Raw genomic sequence first — 26,535 nt, forward strand, 5'->3', positions numbered from 1 at the left:
GACAGGAGGGGTCGGGAGGTGGCCCTGAATGGACGAGGGGAGTTTGGGAGTGGCTGAGAGCAGCACGGGTGTGTTTGGGGTGGGCGCTGGGAGTCCCGGGGTGATGGTGCTGCGCAGTGAAAGTGTCAGGATGTGTGGGGATGGGAAGGGAGCAGGGGCTGTTCATGGAATTGGGGATTATCCTGAGTTGGAAGGGATCCCTGAGGGTCACAGAGCCCGGCTCAGCTGTGGAATCCAGGCAGATCCTGGCTCTGCAAGGAGCTTTGCCCTGGTGGTTTGTGCAGCCAGGGCTGAGCCCTTGGAGAGCCAGGGGAGCACCGAAAATGAGGGGGTTGGGGGCGTTTGGGGGGCAGAAATGGGGTTGTACCAGGAGGAGATGGCTGTGCAATGTGGGAGGAAGGAGGAGGTTACACCTGGGAGAAACTTCTGTCAGCTAGGCAGGGAAAATTTAGGGAAAAGCCTTATTCATGTGTGGGGAGGGAGGTTGGCACAGGTGGAGGAGGAGCAGGTTGCCCTGGAAAGGTTTGGTTTTGGGTTCTTTGTTGGCAGGAGGAGCCTGGGGCTGGGAAGGGGCACGTGTGGAGCTGCAGCTGGGAGGTGTCAAAGGGGGTGACTGGCAGCTTGTGCTGAGATCTGGGGAGCTGCAGAGGGCTGGGTTTGGGTCTGTGGGTGTTCCTGTGCCCCTCCATGGGAAAACTTTGTGCTTGGGAGAGAAAGTGCCAAGATTTGAACCCAGAGTGTGACAGAGAGAGATGAATGTTGACATGGATCAAACAAATCCTGGAGCTGCGAGGGCCATCCCTGGGCAATAAAACCTGCAGATGAGGGTTTGTTTGTAGGGAAACATGATTTGGGGAAGCTGCAGAGGGTTTTTTTGGGGTGGAGGACATGAATTTGCTGTGTTTGCCATGGGGATGCACAGCAGGAGCTCCATGGGCTGGCACCAGGGGCTGGCAAGGGGCAGGGGTGCCAAGGACACTGCTGGTGTCAGGAGGTGCTGCTGGCAGCAGGGCTGCCTGGGCGCTGGGACAATTTTCCAGTGGGAAGTGGAGGAGCAGCAGTTGCTGGGAGGGAATTGAGAAGCTCACTGGGCAGTATTTATTCACAGGCTCTGAGCGTGTGGGAGGTGATTCCTGTGCTGCTGCTGCTTCTGCTGCCCTTGCAGTGTGTGCCCCTCACCTTGCTGGCTCTGTGTGAGGCAGGCAGGACCCTTTCCTTGAGATTGTTTCAGACAGAGGAGCTTGGACTGAGCCCAGCCTTTCCCTAGATCCCAAAATGAGTTCCATGCTGAGCTCTGCCCTGCGGAACCTCCCCGTGTCCTCAGCCTGGGCTGCTGGGGCCTGTGAGTATCTTTGGCTTTTATCAGTGGGCATAAACCTCTGGGTGAAGTGTTGGGTTTGGAATGGATGCTGGGGTCTGAATCTGTCCCATTCTCACCTTTAAAAGGCTGTCAGTGTTTATTTTTTAATCCAAATTACATTGTTGCCTTGTTTGTCCCTTCCTCCATCATATGGGGAGGAGTTTTGAGTTAACAGTTAACACAAAGTGTGTCAGCTTTCTGGACAGAGTAAACCACCCAACACAGGTGGTCAGGTGTCCTACAGTGACATTATTTGCTTTTCTAGCCCTTCTTGCAGAGACTAGAACAGTTTCTAACTTCTTGTTTTCCAGTTACTCGATCGCTCAGCTGCTCCTCGCAGTTCCAATCTGCAGGTAAGGGGAAAACACCAGAATCTCAGTGGGCCTGTGCTACACAGGGCTGTTTTGGAAGCTTAAATCTTAGAAATGGTGCAGAATGCAGAGTGCTTCAGGTGCTCCTGAAAAGCTGCAAGCAAGGAAAACTTCAGGCAAACCAGTGTTTGCAGCAGAGTCCTCTCATCCCCTGGGTGTCCTGGCTCCCAGCAGCTACTCCCAGTGTGCTCCTGGCTCCCAGCAGCCATTCCCAGTTTTTAGTCACAGTCCACAATGAGTGTTTTGGGTGATCCATGCTCTGGGTTCACTGTGGGGGTTGCTCAGGTGACTCAGGCTTTGGTATTTTGGGAGCAGGCCTGGACAGCAGCTCCCCATTATTCCCTGGGCTTTGGGAAAAGCCTGAAGGAATCTCCAGACAGTGCTGGAGTTTTGTTCTGGCACAGGCCTGTGGAATAATGCTGGGTCATTACATCCCTTGTCTTGAACCTTCCCCACTGGGGAGATAATTTCTTCCAATTTGGAAGAAATTTCTTCCCATGAGGAAGAAGTTCTTGGCTGTGAGGGTGATGAGGCACAGGCCCCATCCCTGGAAGTGTTCCAGTCCAGGTTGGATGGAGCTTGGAGCACACTGGGATAGCAGAGGTTGTCCCTGTCCATGGCAGGGAGTGGCACTGGAGGAGCTTTGAGGTCCCTTCCTACCCAAACCATTCCAAGATTCCAGCTCAGGTGTCCTACCTTCCCTGCCTTTCACTTGCACACCAAAAAAGGCCATTTTTCTTTGTTTTCCAGAAGTCTTTGCAGGATCTATATGAAAATTGCTGATACTCTTGTCACCATCACTTCTCTCCTCACAGCCCAGCCAAAGACTAAGCAGAGCTTGGCCAAAAGTGGGGTGAAGAATGTGGTGGTGGTGGAGGGTGTCCGCATTCCCTTCCTGCAGTCTGGCACCACGTGAGTATCAGACAGGAGTGAAACCCAGAAAACACCCCCTGACTTGATTAAAACTCAACTCTTTCTGTGAAAAAACCTCACTTGTTCATTTTAATGTAGTTATTATTGGGCCTGAAGGCTCAGGAGGTGCCCTGAGTTGGGCTGCTGCAGTTATTGCAGTTTATTTAGTGCAGGAATGTGGTTTGAAGAAGGTTGTCCATGTGTTTGAATCCTGGGAAGAGTAGGGATTTAAGGAACATGTCTAGAGGAAGCAGTTGGAGAATTTATAGCAGATGAAGCAACAAGTTTGACAAAACTGGCAGGACAGGGGCCAAGAATCTGCTGTAGGCTCTTCTTCCTGGTTTGTTGTGCCACCAAATCCACAGCTGAACTAGAACCACACCTGACTGTTAGGATGGAGAAGGGATTTCTTTATCCCATCCCTGCTGCTTTTCTGTGAGTTTAGTGCAGTGATTGCAGCCCCTCTGCCATGGAGCCAGGCTGGCAGAGCTGGGGGTGCCCACCTGGTGAGGAGAAGGATCCAGGGAGAGCTCAGAGCCCCTGGCAGGGCCTGAAGGGGCTCCAGGAGAGCTGCAGAGGGACTGGGGACAAGGATGGAGGGACAGGAGCCAGGGAATGGCTCCCAGTGCCAGAGGGCAGGGATGGGTGGGATACTGGGAATGAGGAATTGTTCCCTGGCAGGAAACAATTCCTAGCACAGGGTGCCCACCCTGGATCCCTGGCAGTGCCCAAGGCCAGGCTGGACATTGGGATTTGGATCCACCTGGGACAGTGGGAGGTGTCCCTGCCATGGCAGGGGTGGCACTGGATGAGATTTAGTGTCTCTTCCAACCCAAACCAATCTGTGATTCCTTGAAATATTTGCTCTGTGGAGCATTTCTGGTCCATCCCCAGTTCTTGCTGCTCACAGGAGAATTCTGTCCTGATTCCTGCACTGAGAATTCTGCACTGATTTCTCACACCTCTGAGTTTCTTCCTCTGCTCTTCACCCTCCAGGTATGCTGATCTGATGCCACATGACTTAGCCAGAGCAGCACTGCAGTAAGTAAATGGAACACTGGAAGGGCTCAGAATTCTTGTTAAACTGCTGAGCTTTCAGGGTTGCAGAGCCAAGGCTCTGGGCTTGGCTCTGAACAGCTCAGGTGCTTTATTTTTCCTGGCCTCCCTCCACAGCAGTGGGTGGCTTAAGCAGTGGGGTTTGTGTTGTTTTTGGGATTTTCAGTAGGTTGGTGTTGATGCAAAGAGATGCTGGTGGTGATAAATTTTAGTGAATTTGATTCCCAGCTGCAGTTTTCCAGACACAGACATCAGAGCTGCTGCTGAGGTGTGCTCACATCTGTTGGGAAAAACAACCTGGGCAACACAGAGGAAATGAAGTGACAACAAGGATATTGAGTTGATTCTGTAATCCTCCTATTCTGAGGGTCATTAGCAGTGTGTTTGTTCTGTTGAGAGGCAGAGCAAAGTGCTCTGGAGAAGAGAGAAGGCATGGAGAAGCCTGGAGATGGCTGCCCCATCCCTGGCTGTGCCCAAGGCCAGGCTGGATTTGGCTTGGAGCACCCTGGGACAGTAGAAATGTCCCTGCCATGTCTGGGGTGGCACTGGATGAGCTTTAAGGTCCTTCCCAACCAAACTCTTTTGGGATTTGATGATTCTGTGAGCCATTTTGTGGAAGGAGAGGTGTAAGGGCTATGAAGTAATTGCTTTAATGAAGTTCTGTAATGATTTATAGTGAAATTATCAGCAAGATTGATTGCAGCCCACAATCAGCTACATTTCCTACGGGCCCACATGCACATGAGATTTCTTCTGAGGGGGGGACAGAAGCTGTGGCTCTACTGTTGCCCTGTTCTGCAGCCAAGCTGGCAGGAAGAGGATGTTGGAGAGGTTTTTATTTATGTGATGCAAATTCCTTTGTTTTGATCCTGTCCTTAGGGGCCTGCTGACCCGGACCAGTGTCCCAAGGGATGTTGTTGATTACATTGTTTATGGCACAGTTATCCAGGAGGTGAAGACCAGTAATGTTGCCAGAGAGGTGGGTTCTGTGCAGCATTCCCCTGGGAGTCTGATTTCTGCAAATGCTCTGAAAATGACAAATCCTTGCAAAAAAATTATTTCCCATTATTATTGTTTGTTTATATATTATTTGAAAGTATGAAGTAGTTGTGTAGTATTGTCTGTTAAGTGAGTTCCTGGGACTATAAGGGAAATTATTTTGTGATTCTTTGCTTCCTGTTGAAATCTGCTACAGATTTATTTTAGCATTGTTTTTTATCAAATTTTTATATTTCAATGCTGTGAAGCCTCTGCTTGACTCTTCCCTGCAAAGGAAAGTTTTGTTAAGGGTTGCTGATCCTTCAGCTCCTAAACACCAGCTGGATTGAGCACTTCCCCAATATCCTGGGAGGAACAGAGTATGCTGTGAGGGTTTGTTTTCTTGTGGTATTTATTTACTTATTTATTTGAGCTGCCTGCTCAGACACAGCATTCTCAGGATTTGAAGCAGAGCAGCTTTGCTGCCCTTTTTTTCCAGCAGCCAGAAAACACAATTCCTGCATTATCCCCAGGAGTCATGTGCCAGGCAGCAGCCTGATCCTTGCTAACCTGCAGCCTCTGCACCTGGAGAAATCCATGATGTAACCTGGGCTCCCTGTGCAGCCTCGTGAGTGCAAGGCCTGCCTTTGGTCACCTGCCAGTCAGATGGGGCTGCAGGGTAATTTTAACTTGGGAACAACTGCTGAACTTTCAACTAGTTGGCCGCATCCCAAGTAGGGAAGGTCTCTGGGCTGCTCGGATGAGTCACTGCTCTGCAGTTTGCTGCTCTCTGTGAAGCCACTCAGCCTTGTGCTCAGTGGTCTAAATCACCCTTTTCACGTGTTGCCTTTGCCAATAAGGTGGAGCAATGTTGATGTAGAGTAGTTGGAGGCTCTTTTGATGTGTTTTTTTAAAAATGTGGGGTGTGATTTGTTTGTCTCTCTATTAAAAAACGTGGAGAGGCAGTGACTGTTCTCAGTGCAGCCTGCTCCAGAGCCTGGGGAGGGGAAGAGCTGCTGTCATAATTACTAGATAAAAACTCCATGTCTTTGTCCTCATCTCCACCTGGCAATGTGTGCTGGGCAGGGGCAGCTCTGCCTGGGAGCAGCAGCTGTAGGTTTAACCTCCTCTTCTGTTGTTTTAGGCTGCCTTGGGAGCGGGATTCTCCGACAAAACTCCAGCCCACACCGTCACCATGGCCTGCATTTCCTCAAACCAGGCCATGACCACAGGTATGTGGGCTGCAAGAGCAATCTGTGGGGTTGAGAGGGAGCTTGGGAATTCTTTTATAGCCTTTATTCGACTGGCACTGCTTGTGAATGTAAAAAACAAACTGAAGAAATGCTGGAATGGAAGGAAAAATGGGGAAAAGGAGACTCAGGGGGAATCTTGTGGCTCTGCACAACTCCCTGACAGCTGGGGGCAGACAGGGAGAAGCTGGGCTCTGCTCCCAGGGAATAGGGACAGGATGAGAGGGAACAGCCTCAAGCTGTGCCAGGGGAGGGTCAGGATGGACATCAGGAGGAATTTTTCCCTGGAAAGGGTGGTCAGGCACTGGAAGGAGCTGCCCAGGGAATGGTGGAGTCCCCATCCCTGGAAGTGTCCAAGGAATTCTTGGACATGACACTCAGAGCTCTGGGCTGGTGACAAGGTGGAGATCAGTCAAAGGTTGGATTTGATGGTCTGGGAAGTCTTTTCCAACCTCAGTGATTCTGTGGAAGTTTTTTAGCCAACAAAATACAACATGACCTGAGTGGCTGCTGAAGGCCTGCAGCAGCATCTCTGCCCAGTGTCTGTGTTTGTTTGGGAGGTAAAGACTGACCATGGTGAGAAATTTGCTCCTTTTATCTTTGGCTTAGCCTAACCAGGGCTAAAAAATGGAGACACAGCTCAAACTGCTGGGGCTGTCCTTCCCTCCCTGCTCCGTGTGACAAGGACAAGTGACAGCCAAGTGACAGCAGCTCATGTGTAACCCAGCCATGGCCAGGGGCTGCAGGAGGAGTGCAGGAGTGGCCAGGGCTCTGTTGGGGTGCCTGTTTTCAACTTCCCTTTTTCCCTGTTGAGGTCAGGATTGAAGGCACTCCAGAGGATGGTTCACATTCAGACTCAGGTGTTTTTTATTTCTTATCTATGTCACAGTCTCACAGCAGTGAGTTCTGCAGTTCTTCACTAACAAGGCACAAAATGGCCAACTGTCTCTTGGGCTAAATTATCCAATTAAGAAATAACACCTAAATTATTTTCACTTTTAACCCATTAACTAATCAGTCAAAGTCTGCAATGTGGACTTTTCTGTCCAATTACAAAACACCACCCAAACCCATAAAGAAGAAGGAAGAAGAAGCTAAAGAAGGACAACCTGCCACCACCCTGAAACCTCCATCTTGCCCCATATTTATTACCATATTCTAAAGCCCCAAGATCTAAGTTTTCCACCCTGTGACATCACACACTTGTACCCAACTCCACACCCACAATCCCAGTGCTCTCAATCAATTCTGGAAGCTTCTCCATGGCCTCAGGTCAAATGCAGTGCTGTCCTGGGGGTCAGAGTCTGTCAGCACAGAAAGTCTGAAATTCTCAGCACAGAAAGTCTGAAATTCTCAGCACCCAGAACTCCAACAAGGGGGTGAGTGGCCCTGTCCTGGCAGTGTTCCTGTCCCTGTCCTGGCAGTGTTTCTGTCCCTGCAGGGGTGGGGATGATTGCAGCAGGCCAGTGTGACGTGGTGGTGGCCGGCGGCGTGGAGCTCATGTCCGACGTCCCCATCCGCCACAGCAGGAAGATGAGGAAGACCATGCTGACCCTGAACAGAGCCAAGACCCTGGGCCAGAAGCTCTCCCTCATTTCCAAAATTCGCCCTGACTACTTTGCTCCCGAGGTATTTTTTGGTTTTTCGGGCATTTAGATGTTTGCTGAACTGGTTTGGAGGGTGGGAACAGCCCTTGATGGGAAGGATTTAAGATGGGTGAGGTGGCTCCTGGGGTTCACCATGATCAGTCTCTGTCCTCTGCTTTGGGTTAAATCACTGATTAATGCATCTCACAGCATTTGGGCCTCTGCTTTTTCTTCCCACGTGTTCATCTTCAGTAAACCCAACTTATGCAAAACCTCCTTCTGCAACTCCTGGACACAAACTGTGCTGCAGATGACAGAAATAGAAGGTTTTTTCCCATAAATATAAAGGTTATTCTGAAGTGTCAGAAGCATTCTAGGATCAGAGGAATTTTACTAGATAACAGCAGTAACCCCCTTAGTATTAGGAATATCCTCAGTATATCAATTTGATTAATTTGATTAAATATGCTTTACGATTCCTGTTCCTGGCCAAATCCTGCCAGGGGCTGGATGTCTTCAGAAAGCTGAACCATGGGGCTCAGCTCTGTGTGCTCCCAGGAGGGTTTTGTCCCACCTGTGCTGACTCTCCCTCCCTGTGGCAGCTCCCAGCTGTGGCAGAGTTCTCCACCAGCGAGACCATGGGGCACTCTGCCGACCGCCTGGCCGCCGCCTTCGGCGTCTCCCGCCTGGAGCAGGACGAGTACGCGCTGCGCTCGCACACGCTGGCCAAGAGAGCCCAGGACGAGGGGCTGCTGCAGGATGTGGTGCCCTTCAAAGTGCCAGGTGACAGTGCCAGGGCCAGCCCTCGCTGCTGGGGGCAGCTCCAGGCAGTGCTGGGGGGCTGGGTGGGTTTTGTCAGGGTGTTTGTCCCTGCTGGAGACCTGCTGGCGTGGGGAGGTGTTTGTGAACGGGATGGCTGAAGGTGGAAACACAGAACTATGGAGTGGTTGGGTGGGAAGGGACATTGAACATCACCCAGTTCCTGCCCTGACACCTTCCACTGTCCCAGGGTGCTCCCAGCCCCAGTGTCCAACCTGGCCTTGGATATTCCCAGGGATCCAGGGGCAGCCACAGCTTCTGTGGGAATTCCATCCCAGCCCCTCCCTACCCTCCCAGGGAAGAGATCTTCCCCCCCATGTCCTTCCCCCAATATCCTTCCCCCCCCAATATCCTTTCCCCCCAATATCCTTCCCCCATATCCCTCCCCAATATCCTTGCCCCCCAATATCCTTTCCTCCCCAATATCCTTTCCCCCCCAATATCCTTTCCCCCCCAATATCCTTGCCCCCCAATATCCTTTCCCCCCCAATATCCTTTCCCCCCCAATATCCTTCCCCCCCAATATCCTTTCCCCCCCAATATCCTTTCCCCCCCAATATCCTTCCCCCCTCAATATCCTTCCCAATATCCCATCTAACCCTGTTGGAACCTGAAATGCAAGGGATTCTCAGAACTTTGGGCCTGTAAGCCAAAGCTTAGAATTAAACACAGGATTTGATCTGAAACCTTAGAAAAGACTTTGGGACTTAAGTGCTAAAAGCAAGAATGTGGATTTATAGTTTAAAGCAGAGACACGTTAAGCTAAGTAAAGGAAAGTTTAGAGTTTTAGGGTTTAAGATATAGAAAAAATAAAGTAGTTACAAAGGTAAACAAAGAGTTTAGAATGCAGTACTGTAGGTTTGTGTGTCAAAACGCGATTGGCTAAGAAAGCTTCCACTGTAGCACGAGTCCATAAGACGAAATATTTAAGGATTGGGTCAAAAATATAAATATCCTTGTTGGCAGTGTTTTATTGGTCAATAATTCCTTAAAAGGTATTGTGACCTTCTGAGCCTTGCAGTGAAGATGTGAGCAGAACTTACCCTTCTTGCCTATGTAGAATATAAGAAAAATAAACCACATCATCTAAAAAGCTCAGAGATCCCCTCTCTAACTCATTCAAAACTCCTTCAAAAATCCCCATCTAACCCTGCCCTCTGTCCTACCTTTACATATATGAATTTTTTCTTGCCAACCCCACATCTGTGCTAATGAGGTGACAGAGCAAGGGAAATCAGGACAATTGGCCATGGAATCCCCCTGCTCTTCCTCCAGACAAGAGAAACCACCTTTATACCCCAGAATATCAACAACAAACACAAGCCCAACAAAATCCCAGTCTGGTAACTCAGATGCTGGATGGGAAGAGCTGGAATGTGGAAGGTTCCAGTTCACCAGGCCTCACACTCCTTGCTGGGAGGTGAAATAATCTGGGGAGAACCTTAAACCCGTGCTGGTGTCCCCCTCACCCCCCAGGAGCCAGGGGACACACTTGGCTGCAGTACCTGTTCATTTGGGAACTCTGATTGGTATCCTGGAGAAATATTCCTTGTAGATCCATGGTTCCATGTGGTCTTTATGTAAAATTAGTACTTTCTCTTAACAGGCTTATTTAGCAGTTGGATATATTTGGGTTTTTCCCAGTACTCTTTATTCCTCAAACTCAGCATGCAAATGTAAACTGATTCAAGGCCAGTTCTCCATTTAGGCTTTTTAACCTAAATTTAAATTCTTTTCTCAGCTGGGTTTCCCATGTGGTAATTTTTCCTTCCAGTAAACAGATGGCAGCACTTTGTTTTTGCTGTCATCTGAGGAAAAGTGAGGTAGCTTCAATTTTTAAGTGCTGTTTTTAGCCACGTTAAGTATCCTGATGCCACAAACACATTTTCCTTTTTTCCCTCCTCACGCTTGTCCTGAACCCCACAATTTTCTGATTTTTTTTTCCCCCCCCTGAAGTCATGATAATGAAATCCTTGTGCATGGCTGATTTTTGTAGTTGAAATGTACTTTTATTTTCCTTCACCAGGCAAAGACACAGTTACCAAAGACAATGGGATCCGCCCGTCCTCCCTGGAGCAGATGGGAAAACTGAAGCCAGCCTTTGTCAAGCCCTATGGAACAGTGACAGCAGCCAACTCCTCCTTCCTGGTAATTCCTGTTCCCAGCACTGTCATCCAGAGGGGAGGACTGTGCACCTGACCCTCTGTCTCCCTTAGCTGGTATCATTTGGGAATGAATCTTTTAATTTCCAGATTTTCCAGGTTGTATTCTGGTGGATTTGGGTATTGGATAGTTTCATTTTAAAATCCATAAAAAAACCCCAGAAGTTTTGGGATGTTTGACCTGTTTGCTTCTCTGTAGCTGCTTCAATGAGGGTCAATCCTTGAAAAGCCCTTGTAGGGATTCTGTCCCAGGATGGGGTTGGTCACGTTGTACAGCTGGAGTCAATGGGTTTAATCTGAACTTCACAGATTCATGGAAGGGTTTGGGTTGGAAGGGACCTTAAATCTCATCCAGTGCCACCCCCTGCCCTGGGCAGGGACACCTTCCACTATCCCAGGGTGCTCCAAGCCTTATCCAGCCTGATCTTGGGCACTTCCAGGGATCCAGGGGCAGCCACAGCTCTGGAGGGACAGGAGCCAGGGAATGGCTCCCAGTGCCAGAGGGCAGGGCTGGATGGGATCTTGGGAATGAGGAATTGTTCCCTGGCAGGGTGGGCAGGCCCTGGCACAGCTGTGGCTGCCCCTGGATCCCTGGCAGTGCCCAAGGCCAGGCTGGACATTGGGGCTTGTGATGCCTGGAAATAGAACACAAACTTTGCCAGACAACATTAGAATAAAAACAAACCTTTCCTTGAAAGCCTTCAGGTACAGAATGTGGCAAAAATCCACATCCTGAATTAGATTTATACCATTTAATACAAGGTGGGGCAATTAGAATATCCAGCCATTATTGTCCAATTAGAGGAGCAGTTGGTTAAGTGATTCCCCCCTGGCTTGTGCCCCATGGGAGCTCTCCTCCCCATCTCCTACCTTACCTTTATCATGTCTGTGATTACATTGTGCAAAATAAAATCTCCTTGGAGGAGTAACAGGAAAGACTAAACAATATTTTAGGAATGCATCAATAAGAGTTTTTTCACTGCTGGAAAGGCACTGGAAGTTATAGCAAAGCATTAAACATTCTACAAAGCTACACATATATAAAAGGTAAAATCTCTGAGCACTTGGAGCAAAGGGGGGTGTCCCTGCCCATGGCCCATGGAACTGGATGTGGTTTAAGGTCCCTTCCAACCCAAACCATTCCATGATTTGATGTGCCAAACCCACAATAAGTGGATTTAATAATAACCCACATTTTTGTCATGTGGTGAGCCTGGGGCTTGTGTCATCCCAGAATTATTCTCATTTTTGGGATGGAGCTGGGAGGACAGCTGAGTGTTTGGAGTCACCAGCTTGTCCCAGGCCTAGCAGGGCTCTCAGGCTCCTCTGTCCTGGGTGGAACAGGGGAATTGTGCCTGTGGGCTGTGAGGAGGTGCCTCAGCACTGTGTGTGTGCTGGCATCACCAGTGACCATCCATCCCTCCACCCCCTCAATCCAGCAGCCTTGTCCTTTGGTTCCTGTCATTGTGGGGTGTCCTGGAGGCTTTGTTGGTTTCAGGTCCTCTCTTTCTGGGGGTTCTGGGGCTCGTTGTGTGCAGGTCCCTCACACCTCACCTTTCTCCCTGCCATTCCAGACCGACGGAGCGTCGGCGATGCTGATCATGTCTGAGGAGAAGGCCCTGGCCATGGGCTACAAACCAAAGGCCTACCTAAGGTAGGAGGGGCTGCTCCAGTGGCCTCTGCTCCTGCTTCCTTCTCCTCTCCCTGGCACTCACAGCCCTTTTCCTGCACAGGGATTTCGTGTACGTGTCCCAGGATCCCAAGGACCAGCTGCTCCTGGGGTAGGTGGAGATGGAGAGCATCCCCCACAGCCCCTGCTCCACAACAGCCTTTCTCCTGCCATGATGGGGTTTTGGGAAGTGCCTCAGGAGATGTTGAATCTCTCCAGGCCTTCACGAGGTGGGAGAGCAGCAGTGGCAGGAACACCCCAGGATTGCTGGGGCCCCTCAGCAATAGTTCTGGGGGCTGTGTCTCCCTTGGACAGGCATGGGCCATGAGCCCAGAGAGAAGGATGTGACTGTGGGAAAGGGAGGATGGGGCTCACAGGGAACACAGATGCAAGACTGGTGTGTTTTCCCTCCTTCAGCCCCACCTATGCCACCCCCAAAGTGCTGGAGAAGGCCGGGCTCAGCATGAGTGACATCGACGTGTTTGAGTTCCACGAGGCCTTTGCTGTAAGTGCTCTAAAGCTGGGATGGCTCCCTGCAGCCACCTGCCTTGGGTTGTTCCCAATGTCACCCTCTCCTCCCTTGCAGGGCCAGATCCTGGCTAACCTGAAAGCCATGGATTCAGATTGGTTTGCAAAGAACTACATGGGCAGGAGGTCAAAGGTAAGGCACACTCAGGACATTTTCCTGCTTGTCCTGCCCCTCCAGGCCCTTGTCCCCTCTGCAGCTCTCCTGGAGCCCCTTCAGGCCCTGCCAGGTGCTCTGAGCTCTCCCTGGATCCTTCTCCTGTCCAGGTGAGCACCCCCAGCTCTCCCAGCCTGGCTCCAGCCCTGGGAGCAGCTCTGGGGTCTCCTCTGGACCCACTTTTCTCTGCAGTTCAGTTCAACTTTGGGGTTCCTGGGCTCCCTCCTGCCAGTGCTGGTGCTGCACAGCCAGGCTCTGGCTCTGTCCTGTGAGGGGCAGTGATGCTCCTTGAGCTTGGCTTAGCAAATCCCAGTTTATGCAGTTTCTTTGGGACATGAGATTTCCTTGGGCTGCTGTTCCCGTTGTCGGCAGGAGGTGGAGATCCAGAGCCGCTGTGGAGATCCAGAGCCACAGTCCCTGCAGAGGAGGGTGGGGAGGGCAGTGAGGGGGGCTCAGCCCTTGCACAGTGCAGGGCTCCTCTGAGGGGCTGCAGGTGTGGTTTTATCCTTTGGGGTGGTTTTATCCCCTCATCATCCTGAGCTGCTTTAGGCTGGGTGTTGGGATTAGGGGTGATGAAGTGTCACCCCTTCCAGCCAGATGAGATGGAGTGTGTCCCTCTGTGTCCCTGCAGGTTGGAGCCCCTCCCCTGGACAAGTTCAACACCTGGGGGGGCTCCCTGTCCCTGGGACACCCCTTTGGGGCCACCGGCTGCCGCCTGGTCATCACTGCTGCCCACAGGCTGAAGAAGGAGGGGGGCCAGTACGGCCTGGTGGCTGCCTGTGCTGCAGGAGGGCAGGTAATGGTGCTGTGCCCCAGCCTGGAAGAGGGCAGGAACAGCAGGGCTGGTCCTGCTGGGACTCTGCAATCCTGCCCGGGGAGCCCAGCTCCGGGTGCTGCGTGTTCAGAGCTGCCCCCATCACCCCTCAGTCCTGTCCCTGTTCCCTGGCTGTCCCCTCCTGGCAGGGACTTGTGCAGAGCCACAAGGTCCCCCCTGAGCCTCCTTTTCTCCAGGCTGAGCCCCTTCCCAGCTCCCTCAGCCCCTCCTGGGGCTCCATTCCCTTCCCAGCTCCCTCAGCCCCTCCTGGGGCTCCATTCCCTTCCCAGCTCCCTCAGCCTCTCCTGGGGCTCCATTCCCTTCCCAGCTCCATTCCCTTCCCTGGACACGCTCCAGCCCCTCCAGGTCTCTCCTGTCAGGAGGGGCCCAGAGCTGCCCCCAGCACTGGAGGTGCCCCAGCAGTGCCAGCACAGGGGACGGGCACTGCCCTGGCCCTGCTGTCCCCCCAGACCTGGCACAGCCCAGGGGCCTCTGGCACATCTGGGCACACCTGGGCTCATGTCCAGCTGCTGTGGCTCATGTTCTTGATAGGAGTCTGTGTCAATAATAATTAGTCCTGTCTCTGTTAATGAGCCATTCCTGTGCTGTTTTGTCTCTGTCTGTCCCCAGGGTCACGCGATGATCGTGGAGCTCTACCCCCAGTAACAGCCCTGGCAGTGCTGTCCCTCCACCCTGTGCCTGGCGATGCCATTTCAATGCACTAATAAATCCTACACCCAATCCTTCTTGGAGAGGGGATTTGTGGCCTTTGTCAATCCCTTTTAGCTACTCAGCCAGTAATTTTTATGTAATGAGCACGCTCTATTCCACTTCCAGGAGAGGAGCAGTTAACACAGCTCTGAGTCTCTGCAGGCTCCTTGTAACTGTCTGATCCCTCTGGTAACCCTTCAGGATTTCTCCCACGGGGGAACAAAAGTTATTCCAAAGCTCTGGATGGAGAATTAAGTTTGGAGATCAGGAGCACGTGAAGCAGTGGAGGTGGAGGGGCTAAGAGGGGAGGTAATGCTGTGGGAGGAGCAGCTCAGTGGGGCAGCAGGGGCAGTCCCAGGGGCTGAGCTGGGCTCTGAGGGGGCACTTTGCTCCACGCTGTCCAAATGCTGTTGGAATGAGCAAATTGCATTTGACAAATGAATGTCACTGATGGAACTGCAATAAATCAGGACAAAACCCACTTCTGGCTGTTTTCTTTCCCTCCCTTCACCTGAAATGCTTTGGGGACTGTTCCTGTGCTGGAGGCTGAGCTGACACCAGGTGTTGGCTCTCTGAAATCATGGAATCACAGCTGGTGTGAGTGGCCAGAGGCTTGTAAAGGTCACCTAACCCACCTTCTGCCATGGCAGGGACACTTCCACTGTTCCAACCCCAATGTCCAGCCTGGCCTTGGGCACTGCCAGGGATCCAGGGGCAGCCCCAGCTGTGCCAGGGCCTGCCCACCCTGCCAGGGAACAATTCCTCATTGCCAAGATCCCATCCAGCCCTGCCCTCTGGCAGTGGGAGCCATTCCCTGGCTCCTGTCCCTCCATCCTTGTCCCCAGTCCCTCTGCAGCTCTCCTGGAGCCCCTTCAGGCCCTGCCAGGGGCTCTGAGGTGTTGACAACCTTCAAGTGTGCAGGGCTGTCCTTCTCCCAAGCATTGGGACAATGAGATTTTTGTTCTTTTACTTTCCTCATTATTTTCTTCACTTTTCCCTCCTGGCTTCATGATGCTGAAGGTGGCTGCCATCACCTGCCAAGGAGCAGAGTTTCTCCTAAATCACCTCACAAACACCTCTGAGTGCTTTTTCTGACAGAAGCAGTTTCTGCCACCCACCAGCTGCTGCCTGGCTCTCCTCGGCTGAGATAAGAGATGGGTGCAGCACCCGGGCTGTCCTGTTTATTCTTCCTTGGAAATCTTGTGCAAGAGCACTGCTCCAGGGGTACAGGGGAACTGCCAGGGCCAGAGAAAGGCCGGGATTGCTTTAGAATCACAGAACCTTTTAGGATGTGTGAAAAACGCCAATCACTTGTTTTTAAAATTTTTAAAAGTTTAATAGTAATAAAATGGTTAGGACAATATGAGACAATATAAACAAGGAGTTACGGACGTCTGGGTACCTTTTTCTGGGCATCACGAGCCTGAAAAAGGACGCCCGTTAACAAAGGATTTACCCTTAAAAGTAATAGCCTGTTGCATATTCATACACCTCATGCATGATGCATAAATTCCATTCAAACACAGGATTCTGTCTGGTCAGTGTCAACTTCTTCTTCTGAATCCTAACAGCACCTTTGAGGCAGAAAGAAGTTAGTTTCTTCTAATAAGAAGGCAATAAATTCTTTTTCTCTGAAAGATTTAGGTGTCCTGTGGCTGCTGTCTTGCTGCAAGTCCTTTCTTTTAAACAAAGCATCTTACGTAGCATAGTTTCTATTTTAAAAATTTTTATAACCTAAAACTATATTTAACACAGTGCTTAAGGGAATTAACACAGCATCACTTTCTGACACAACACATATAATATCCATTTGAATATTTGCGAAAAGCCAATCATAAAATACATGCATTTTTCACAGATGGAAAAGAAAATTGGGAAAACTCCTCATTGAGTCCAGCCACTCCCCCACCACTGACCCACAAATGCCACATCCACGCTGCTGTTGAATCCCTCCCGAGACGGGCACTCCAGCCGTGCCCTGCCCACCCTGCAGGTGTTATTTGGGGGGGTTTAACCCCTTGCAGGCTGCGGGGGCAGAGCAGCGCCCTGGGCAGCTGCAGGCGGGACCGGTCCGCACACGCTCGGCCGGGCAGGGCTGCAGCCCGTCGGATGTGACTCATCCCGGAGGCTCATCCCGCTCCTCCCCTGCTCCGCCGCTGCCTCTCCCGCGTCCCCGCCGCCTGCGGGACCCTCGCTGCCATCGACCGGCACCACCGAGGCTGAAGCCGCTCCGGTGAGTCCCGTGCCCGTGAGGAGTGCAAGGTGCGCAGGGTAGCGGGGTGGGCTGGCGGCAGCGGTCCGGGAGGGCTGTGGGATCCTCGGCTGAGCTCCTGCGCCGCTCCCGGTCCGGATGGAGCCCACTCGAGCCCCGCCCGGCCCCGTGCCTCGGCTCCTGGCATGCCCAGGGGTCCCTTGTGCCCGGCGGGGCCGTTTGTGGGGCAGCGCTCGGGGCACGCCCGGGGCTGTGCCCGTGGAGGCAGCGCCCGGGCAAAGGTTCATTGGGCTCTCGTGGTGTTGGGCACGGAGCCGGAGCGAGGTAGGAAGAGGGGGGATAAGAAGGAAGGAGTCAGAGGTCCCGGCCGGGCGGTGCCGGTGTCCCCTGCGGGCTCAGGGCACGGCAGAGCCGGGCCGGTGTCACCGGCGTGTCACCCTCGGGAGCAGCCCCTTGTGCTGGGGGGCACGGGGTGGGTGGCATCGAGGAGTGGGGCAGTTCCCGACTGTGTGCCCACGGCAGGGACCGTGGGGTGGTGGCTTGCCAGGGTGGAGGGCTGGGGGTTGTGGGGCCGGCAGGATCCAGGGCCGCCCCCGCTGACGGAGCCCCGTTTGCAGGGAGCCAGAACTGCCCCCGGCCCCACATGGAGCTCCCGGCGGAGGATGGGGCTGAGGCACCGCAGGAGGGGAGCCCCGAGGCTGAGGTGAGAGCGGGCAGGGGCTGGGGACCCCCCCGGACAGCTGCAGTGGGGTGCCAGGGAACCTCAGTAGTGGGAAAGGGGGGAAATCCATGGATGGGGACCTGAGACCCCCACAGGTGGCAGTTTGGGAACCCCCAAGAATGAAGTGTGTGGGATACCCACAGGTGGAGGATGGGAGACCCCATGGGTAGGTGTTTGGCTGTCCAGATGGGGGTAGGATGTAAAACCCCACAGGAGGAGGTTTGGGGACCCCATGGGTGGGGATTTCAGGGATCCCCATGGGCAGGGGATGGGGGACCCCACGGGTGAAGGAGGGGGGATTCCTACAGGTATTTATGGATCCTACAGTTATTTATGGATCGCCAGGGGGGAAGGATGGAAGACCTGCACAGGCAGGGATTTGGGGACCCCCATGGGTGAAAGAGGGGGAATTCCTATAGGTAGTTATTCGTGGATCCCTGTGGGTGGAGGATGGCGGACCCGCACAGGCAGGAATTTGAGGACCCCCCATGGGTGGGGATTTGAGAGACCCCAATGGGCAGGGGATGGGGGATCCCCATGGGTGAAGGAGGGGGGATTCCTATAGGTGGTTATTTGTGGATGCCCTGGGGTGGAGGATGGGGGACCCGCACAGACAGGGACTTGGGGACCCCCATGGGAAGGGGATGGGGGATCCCCATGGGTGAAGGATAGGCTATTCCTATAAGTAGTTATTTATGGATCCCCGGGGGGAAGGATGGGGGACAGGCACAGGCAGTGATTTGGGGACCCCATGGCCTGAGGACAGGGAGCAGTGCAGGGATGTGACCAAGGGCTGTGCTCAGTCTGGGTGGGGGGACACTGTGTCACAGAGGTGGCAGCTTGACCCTGACGGTTCAGCCAGCTCCCTCCCCTCCCCGCCAGGTGCCCGAGGGGCCGCAGCGCCCGGCGGGGCAGTGGTCGGGGGCCGAGGCGGGCTCGTGGCTGGCGGCGCACGGCGGGGCGGCGGAGCTGGCCCGGGAGCACGCCCTGACGGGCCGGGCGCTGCTGCGCCTGAGCGAGGGCTCCCTGCGGCGCATGGGGGTCGCCCCGCGGGGCCGGCGCCGGGAGCTGCTGCGGGAGCTGCTGCGGCTGCGGCTGCGGCACGAGGTGCGGGAGCTGCGGAGCATCGCTGCCGGTGAGCATCGCCCGTGCCGCGCCAGGGGCTGCGCTGCCCGGGGGATGGATGGTGCTGCGAGAAACGAGGCTCGCTCTTTGGCACAGACGCGTTTTATAAAAAAATTCTTTCCTTAGGATTTTTTTCTCCTGAGAAGTTGAGAGGCCTCAGGAGCGAAATGTAAACAGTGGTTATCTGCTGCTGTGGAATGCAACAGGTGCATTGTGACGGTGTTCTCAGGGGGTTTTGGTTGAGGGAAGAGATGAGGATTTGACTCCATGTTTCAGAAGGCTTGATTTATTATTTTATGATAGATATTACATTAAAACTATACTAAAAGAATAGAAGAAAAGGTTTCATCAGAAGGCTGGCTAGGAATAGAATAGGAAGGAATGATAACAAAGGTTTGTGGCTCGGCTCTCTGTCCGAGCCAGCTGGGTCGTGATTGGCCATTAATTACAAATATCCAAGATGGGCCAATCAAAGATGCACCTGTTGCATTCCACAGCAGCAGATAACCATTGTTTACATTTTGTTCCTGCAGCCTCTCAGCTTCTCAGGAGGAAAAATCCTAAGGAAAGGATTTTCCATAAAAGATGTCTGCAACAGGTGCATCTGCGATTGGTCTCATGTGGTTTTTCTAATTAATGGCCAGTCACAGCCCATCTGTCTCAGACTTGCTGGCCAGTCACAAGATTTTATTATCATTCCATTTTCCTTCCTTTCCTTGCAAGCCTTCTGATGGAATCCTTTCTTCTATTCTTTTAGTATAGTTTTAATATAATATATATATATCATAAAATAATAAATAAGCCTTCTGAAACATGGAGTCAGATTCTCATCTCTTCCCTCTTCCATGTGAACACCAACACACACTCTTCGAAGTTTTTGGAAGTTTAATAACGGATAAAAGGGATAAAGCAAAAATAAGAGTGCTGGATGTACAGCCATAGCCACTTGTACTATTAACTAGAACAACTCTCATATATTTTTCATAGCATTGGTCAAATACATATTCACGAAGATTAGAAATATTCAAAATTCACTTGAGTTTATTTGTTCCTGCAGTTCCTTAGCTTAGTTTGACTCCTGACCTTATCTTAGATCATGTGCCACAGTGCAGATGTGATTTTGAGAGTTTTGTATTTTATTTCTTCACAAGGGCCCCTGGTCCGTGGTTTGACAATTATTTATAGCTGAAGAGTCAGTGGTGAATTCCTCCTTGCTCTTTTGGTGTTATTTTCAATGTTATCTTATACAGGCATTGTAGCCATTTTTACAAGTATTTTCAATCAATATTAGTTATTTCACTATTGTCAGTCAGTTACAAAAATAAAAGCATTAGTTATATTTCACAACTACAATTATTTCTGCAACAGTTAATGTTATAATACACAGCACATAGCCTCTATTTTAATATTTTGTGAGAGCTTAAACTATAGTATATTTATCACACTAAAATATATAATCTACGCTGGAATTAGGGTATTAAACATAAAAGGCTGACAAATATTATATGAAATAAACATGAAAATGAATAATAAATATTATATTCTAATATATACTATATATTATATAATATTTAATTATAAATGTATATAATTAATATATAATATATAATATATAATATATAATATATATTATAATATATTATATATATTGTATATATTATATATAATATATTATATATTATAATATATAATAAATAATATGAAATTATATTATATGAAAAATTAAAAGGTGATTACAAACAGCACAAAATAATTTGCAAAAGACAATACAATAGCGAAAGCCAACAACTACACAGTTATTTATAAGAGTGTCACCTTCCCCCTTGTCCTCAGAGTGAAGATGATGTCCCTGTGGATGTCCCAGAGCCTGTGGGAGCAGAGGAGATGCCGTGTGAGGACAAAGCAGCTGGGACTGAGCAACACATGCAGGAACAGTGCTGGAGGAGCCCCAAGATCGCTGTGACCCCCCAAAAACGCAGAGCCTGCCCAGTGCAGGGGTTGATAAGGACAGCAGAACCTTAGAAGCAAAATCTGATCCACGAGGCTGGGCAGTTACCCCAAGCAGATGGAAAGCAGTCCCAGAACTGATCTTGTGTGAAATAGGGGGTCACAAACACAAAGACACTCATTGGAAAGCTGAAAAACTTTAAAAACGTTTGTAAAAATCTATAATTCGGTCTGAGATGGCTCAGATTGTGCAATCAGGAATCCAGCAAATTGTAGTTTGTTAAAGAAACAGCATTAACAAGGCTAACAAAATAATACTGGGAGCCATAAAACCTGGAAATGTTCTGGGTGAACACTGGGAGATTGATTTTACTGAATTGCCCAGAGAAGGGGGGGTATAAATCCAGAATTATAAAATTCTGGTGGATTCCTTCTCTGGGTGGCCAGAAACCTTCCCTTGTCACACCAACCAGGTTAGGGAAGTGACTAAAGTACTGTCAAATCAAATAAACACCCAAAAATACAATAAATCAGAAATTGGGGGTACCTTTGGGAATGTCATCAGACACAGATTCCCATGTTATTGCAGAAGTGGCACAGCAACAACTTAGGAAAGCCTTGGGAATAGCTTGGAATCTTCACACTCCTTACAGGCCCCAGGCTAGTGGCAAAGTGGAGTGAGTGAATTACGCAATCAAATTGCAATTGGGTAAAATGTGTCAGGAAAGCTCCTTGACCTGGGTCCAAGCCTTACCTGGTGCTCTACTTCAAAGCAGAATTCAGCCGTGGGGCACCAGCAAAATCAGCCCCTACGAGCTGCTCTGTGGTCGACCCTACCAAGTGCCACACTCCGGGAAACACACTTGTTAAAAAGCAGAGGTTGATTTGAATAATTACCTCATTTCTCTCAGTAAAACCTTGCAGGATTTGCAGTGGTTGGACACACCAGGGCACGAGTTCCAACGAGCAGATTGGGTCTGTTTGAATGGCTGGGGAACTGCTCCACTCCAACCAAAGTGGAAGGGACCTTTCCAAGCACTGCTGACAACTTTTACTGCGTTGAAACTGCACAAAGTAAAATTTTGGATACCTTGTTCCAGAATTAAAAGGTCCCAAGTCCCTTGGGAAGAGCTTGTCACAAGCTGTTTTACAAAACCAAATGGCACTAGACCTTGTTTTAGCATCACAAGGAGAAACATGGACTGTAAATAACTCCAGTTGCTGTGTATTCACTGACCAAAAACCACTGTAGAGTGTCTACAGATGTCCAGGAAATCTAGAAACAAATCCAAATTTCAAGACCAACAGCTCAAGATGCCACCTCCTGGAGATCTGAAGAAATCTGGACCAAATGTCCTACATGGGTACCCAGCTGGACCTGGTGAAACATCTGTTTATAATCACCACCTTAATAATTGCTGTATGGTTTTAGCCAGCATCAAGATTCGGTGTTGCAGTTGTTTTAATGCCTTACACTCTGAAAGGAAATAAAAATCTTAAGAGACTGGTTCCCACAAGGAACTTAGAATAATGAAGAGGAGGGATTTGATATGGACAGGAGAACAGCACAGCCTTGGAGAAACAGATAAAGGATGTAACTCAGGCAAACAGAAGTCATGAAAATAGGGAGCAGGATGCCAGCTCAGCTGTGCAAGGCTGACAAAGCAGAAGTTGTGCAAACCAAGGATGTTTCCCTTACTCAAAAATGAGGATCAAGGAACATGCCGCTAAAAAGGACATGGAATTTTAAAGACAGACCCCCAGGAACCACATAAGGACTCCTGGTAAGGGGTGTGACTGTGTAAAATAAAGTCAAGTATGCAGGGACATCTAATGAATATGCAATCAGTGTGTATGATAAAAGCTCTGTTCATCCAACACTGTCAGACTTGACTGGAGGAAGTATCCCCCAAATGACCAGTGCTGCAATAAAGAACGGCAGACACGTCCCATGCTACACGTTGAACAACAACTTTTAATCCTTTTCTTCTTTTTTTCCTTCTCTAAAGGAAAAAAGTTGGAAAAGACTTCCAAGACCCTCAAGTTCACATCTCACCAAAAAACTTTCACTCCCAACTAGGCAGCAGCAGTTTCACTTTCACACTGCTGCAGAAAATCACAAGATTTACAGGAAAGCAGTAATTGCTAAATCACTGCTCCTATAAAAAGGGAAAGAGCTCCCTCCAAAGGAGCCAGAGCTGGGTGGGCTGTGCTGGACTTTGAGCAGGGAGAAGGGAAGGAGAAGGTAGGGGATGGGGATGGGGAATGGAGATGGGGATGGGGATATGGGAATATGGGGATGGGGATATGGGGATGGGAAATGGGGATGGGGATGGGGATAGAGATGGGGACGGGGATGGGGATGGAGATGGGGATGAGGATGGGGAATGAGAATGGGGATGAGGATGAGGATGGGGAATGGGGAATGGGGATGAAGATGGGGATGGAGATGAGGATGGGGAATGGGGATAGGGATGGGGATGGAGATGGGGATGAGGATGGGGAATGAGAATGGGGATGAGGATGGGGAATGGGGAATGGGGATGAGGATGGGGATGGAGATGAGGATGGGGAATGGGGATGGGGATGGGGATGGGGATGGAGATGGGGAATGAGCATGGGGATGGGGATGGGGAATGAGGATGGGGAATGGGGATGGGGATGAGGATGGGGATGGGAATAGGGATGGGGATGGGGAATGAGGATGAGGATGGGGATGAGGATGGGGAATGGGGATGAGGATGGGGATGGAGAATGAGTGTGGGGATGGGGATATGGGGATGGGGATATAGGGATATGGGGATATGGGGATGGGAAATGGGGATGGGGATGGGGATATGGGGATAGGGATATGGGGATATGGGGATGGGGATGGGAAATGGGGATGGGGATGGGAAGGAGAATGGGGATGGGGAATGGGGATGGGATGGGGATGAGGATGGGTATGGGGAATGGGGATGGAGAATGAGTATGGGGATGGGGATATGGGCATGGCGATATGGGGATATGGGGATGGGGGATGGGGATGGGGATGTGGATGGGGATGTGAAAGAGAATGGGGATGGGGAATGGGGATGGGATGGGGATGAGGATGGGGATGAGCTGCGGGGCTGGGAGCTGGAGCAGCCGGGAGCGGGATCTTGTTGCTCTCCTGCCTCCTGTTCCCTGTGCTTTGCCAGGGCTGGGGAGATGGCAGGGCAGGAGCAGAGGGGGCTGAGGGCAGCGGGCGGGCGCTGTGCGCTCCGAGCGTGGGCTGCAGGAAGCCGCCTTTGCTGGCACCGCTTTGGGCAGCTCGGGGGAGCCGTGTGCGCTGCGGGGGCTGAGCCGGGAGGGCCCCGGGCTCAGAGCGGTGGGAGCGGAGCGGCGGGGGAAGGAGGAGGGATGCGGGGATGGAGGGGCACAGGGAAGGCTGCAGAGGCGCACAGGCTGTCCCGAGAGCCGGCAGCGGGGCTGGCCGGGCACAGATGGCGAGCGGAGCCCCTGCCGCCAGCCCGTGCCCGGCCGGGAAACGCTCCCCGCAGGCGGGGCCGACCCTGCCCGGCCCGGGCACCCCCAGCCCCGCGGTGGGGCCGGATGGCTGCGCTCCCCTGAAGGCAGGAGCCGGGGGATCATTCCTTTTCCTGCCCGTGCAGGGAGGGTGGGATTCTCCTCTCTTACAGTCTAAGCGTCACCACCCCGAGCGCTCGGGTCCCTGGGACAGCCCCACAAAGGCAGCAGTGTTCCCAGAGCCCCTTTCCCTGGGCCAGGGCTGCGGAAAACACTCTCGGGGGGCTGTTCCTGTGAAACGGGGTGCAGGCATTCCCATGGCAGGTCCTGCTGCCAGCCTTGCTGCTTCCCTCCTGTGCTTCCAAGGAGGAACTCGGTCCCGAGTTATGCCCTGAATGTGCTCAGTGCCTCTCTGCAAGCACTGACACAGTCGCATGGGGCTTTTCCCCTATTCCTGTAGCACTGGGAAGCCGTGCAGGGAGTGCCAAGGGTGCCTGGGGGCAGGTTCACAGTGTGGCTGGGCTGGAGTTAATGTCCAGTGTCACAGACATATTTTATGAAAAATCCTTTCCTTAGGATTTTTTCTCTTAAGAAGCTGAGAAGCCTCAGAGGAAAACAAAAACAATAATTATCTGCTGCCGTGGAATGCAACAGTTGCATTTTTGATTGGTCTCATGTGGTTGTTTCTAATTAATAGCCAATCACAGTCCAGCTGTCTTGGACTGTCTGGTCAGTCACAAGATTTTATTATCATTCCATTTTCCTTCCTTTCCTTGCAAGCCTTCTCATGAAATCCTTTCTTCTATTATTTTAGTATAGTTTTAATATAATATATATCATAAAATAATAAATAAGCCCTCTGAAACAGGGAGTCAAGAGTCTCATCTCTTCCCACGTCGGGGCTGCCTGTAAACCACAACAGTCCAGGGCAGCCTCTGGCCCCTGAGCCTGAACCAGTCCTTGCAGTGCTCCACTGGGAGAGAATGTGGGAGAGGAGAGGGCTGGGACAAGTGGCTCAAGTGGACAAGCTCCAGCAGTGACCCTGAGCCAGCAGAGCTGTCCTGCACTGAGGCTCTGCTGCCCAGGGAGCAGCTGGACATGTGCCCAAAGTAAACAATTGGTGTCTGAAATCCCTCCTGTGCTCTGCAAGTACACCCAGCTTTCCTCTGCTGCTGAACTGCCCTCATCTCGAGCCAGCAGCTTTTCCTGTTTCTGCTGTCCCCTCCTGTCCCCATCCTGCTGGTGGGAGCACACGAGCTGCTGGGGGGGCTCAGGGCCTGCTGGGATCCAAGCCCAGCGCTGCTTCTCCCCCCTCTCCGGGGCCCTGAGCTTCCCCCCAGCAGCAGCTGCGTGATGTGGGCAGTGGTGGGACAGGGCCCTGCTGCCCCACTGGCAGTGCTGTTCCCCTGGCTCTGCCCCCTGCTCACCTTGTCTGCTGCCCCCAGAGCACAGATGTTCCCTGCACAGCCTCTCACCCATCAGCACCCCCAAGTCCTTCTCCTCAGGGCTGCTCTCAATCCATTCTCTTCCCAGCTTGGGTCTGGGCCTGGAATTGCCCAGACCCAGGGGCAGCACCTGCACTGGGCCTTGGTGACCTTCAGGGGCTTCGCTCTGTCCCACCTGTCCAGCATGTCCAGCTTCCTTCTGGTGGGGGAACATGGATGTAGGTCGCAGGTGAAACCCTGCTCTGGTCACCTCCACAGAAGAGCCCTGAGGACTCTTTGCTGCCTGGGCAGTTGTCAGTGGAGGAGAAGGGTTGGCCTGCAGTTCTCCCTGGAATGAATCTGCCATGCTCATGGGTTGCCTTGTGCTGACTGTCTGCTCTTCTCCTTTAGGCTTTGGGGCCTTTCCTTCCTGCTGCTCTTTCTCCTCAGTTCTCAAGGGGTTCCCATCTTCTTCTCCACACCCACCGTGTACCCCCGGCCTGCGGCTGCTGCTGCTTCTCTGCTGTGTCCCCTGAGCTGGGGCCCTCGGCTGCCGGTGTCTGCTGGGAAGCCAAGGCTGGGAGCAACGGGAGCATCTGCTGTGAGGTGGGTGAGGGGAATCAGAACCCACAGGCCTTGCACACATTGCCCAAATCTGCAGGGATTCCTGAGGGAAAGCTGCCCCTGAAGGCTCTGGAAGGGTGCCGGAGCCCAGTCCAAGCCCCTGAGATCAATCTCTGTGCTGGTAAAAGTACAGAGGCCTTGGTGGGACAGAAGCTGAATGCTCAGATGGGATTTTTGCAAGGAATAAATCTCTCCAGTATCCAACTGAACTGAGACTGGGACAATTCTCAGAGTTGTGTGAAAGAGCCAAAACTCCAAAGGTTTAAAGGCAGGTGCCCAGTTGAAGGTTTGCAGGCACTTTTCCTCCTGTCACCAGAGATTTTGAACTTGGTGGCTCTGTGGCGGCTGAAGCCAAGACTGCCACCAATGGGCACCTGCCTGATGTGTCCCTCTGAGCTAACGAGCAGCAGATCATGCAGGCCACCTCTCTGATTTGGCTCCCAGCATTTCCAGTCTCTCCTGAAGGGCCACCAGGATGTCCCAGGCACAGCTGTGGGCAGGGACAAGGTGGATTTTCCCCTGCACTGGGGTGGGCCCCTGAGGGTGCCAGGAAGCAGCTCCTGGGAAGAGGCCAGAGAGGGGTGAGGGAGGGGCTGCGCTGGCAGCTGGAGCAGGAGCACAGCTCA

At 51.8% G+C, this 26,535-nt stretch overlaps 2 protein-coding genes across 2 annotated transcripts; both read left to right on the forward strand.

The window, feature by feature from the left end:
- Positions 1-1,113: 1,113 nt before the first annotated feature.
- Positions 1,114-14,851, forward strand: HADHB (hydroxyacyl-CoA dehydrogenase trifunctional multienzyme complex subunit beta). The gene is made up of 15 exons (XM_054293416.1): positions 1,114-1,342; positions 1,672-1,713; positions 2,547-2,643; positions 3,640-3,684; positions 4,579-4,678; positions 5,822-5,909; positions 7,369-7,556; positions 8,116-8,296; positions 10,359-10,480; positions 12,069-12,148; positions 12,228-12,275; positions 12,581-12,668; positions 12,750-12,824; positions 13,477-13,641; positions 14,290-14,851. Exons 1-15 carry the CDS (start codon positions 1,276-1,278, stop codon positions 14,323-14,325), a joined length of 1,422 nt encoding a protein of 473 aa, XP_054149391.1. The 5' UTR covers positions 1,114-1,275; the 3' UTR covers positions 14,326-14,851.
- Positions 14,852-15,732: 881 nt separating this feature from the next.
- Positions 15,733-18,554, forward strand: LOC128948681 (collagen alpha-1(I) chain-like). The gene is given in 7 exon segments (XM_054293451.1): positions 15,733-15,768; positions 16,395-16,603; positions 16,698-16,762; positions 16,765-16,814; positions 16,817-16,906; positions 17,130-17,285; positions 18,186-18,554. Coding segments are annotated over 7 exon segments (975 nt in total).
- Positions 18,555-26,535: the final 7,981 nt, after the last annotated feature.

The sequence above is a fragment of the Melozone crissalis genome, unplaced genomic scaffold, assembly GCF_028551555.1.
Source record: "Melozone crissalis strain CALT ecotype California unplaced genomic scaffold, PUWL_Pcris_2 ptg000150l_1, whole genome shotgun sequence".
Taxonomy (NCBI): Eukaryota; Metazoa; Chordata; class Aves; order Passeriformes; family Passerellidae; genus Melozone; species Melozone crissalis.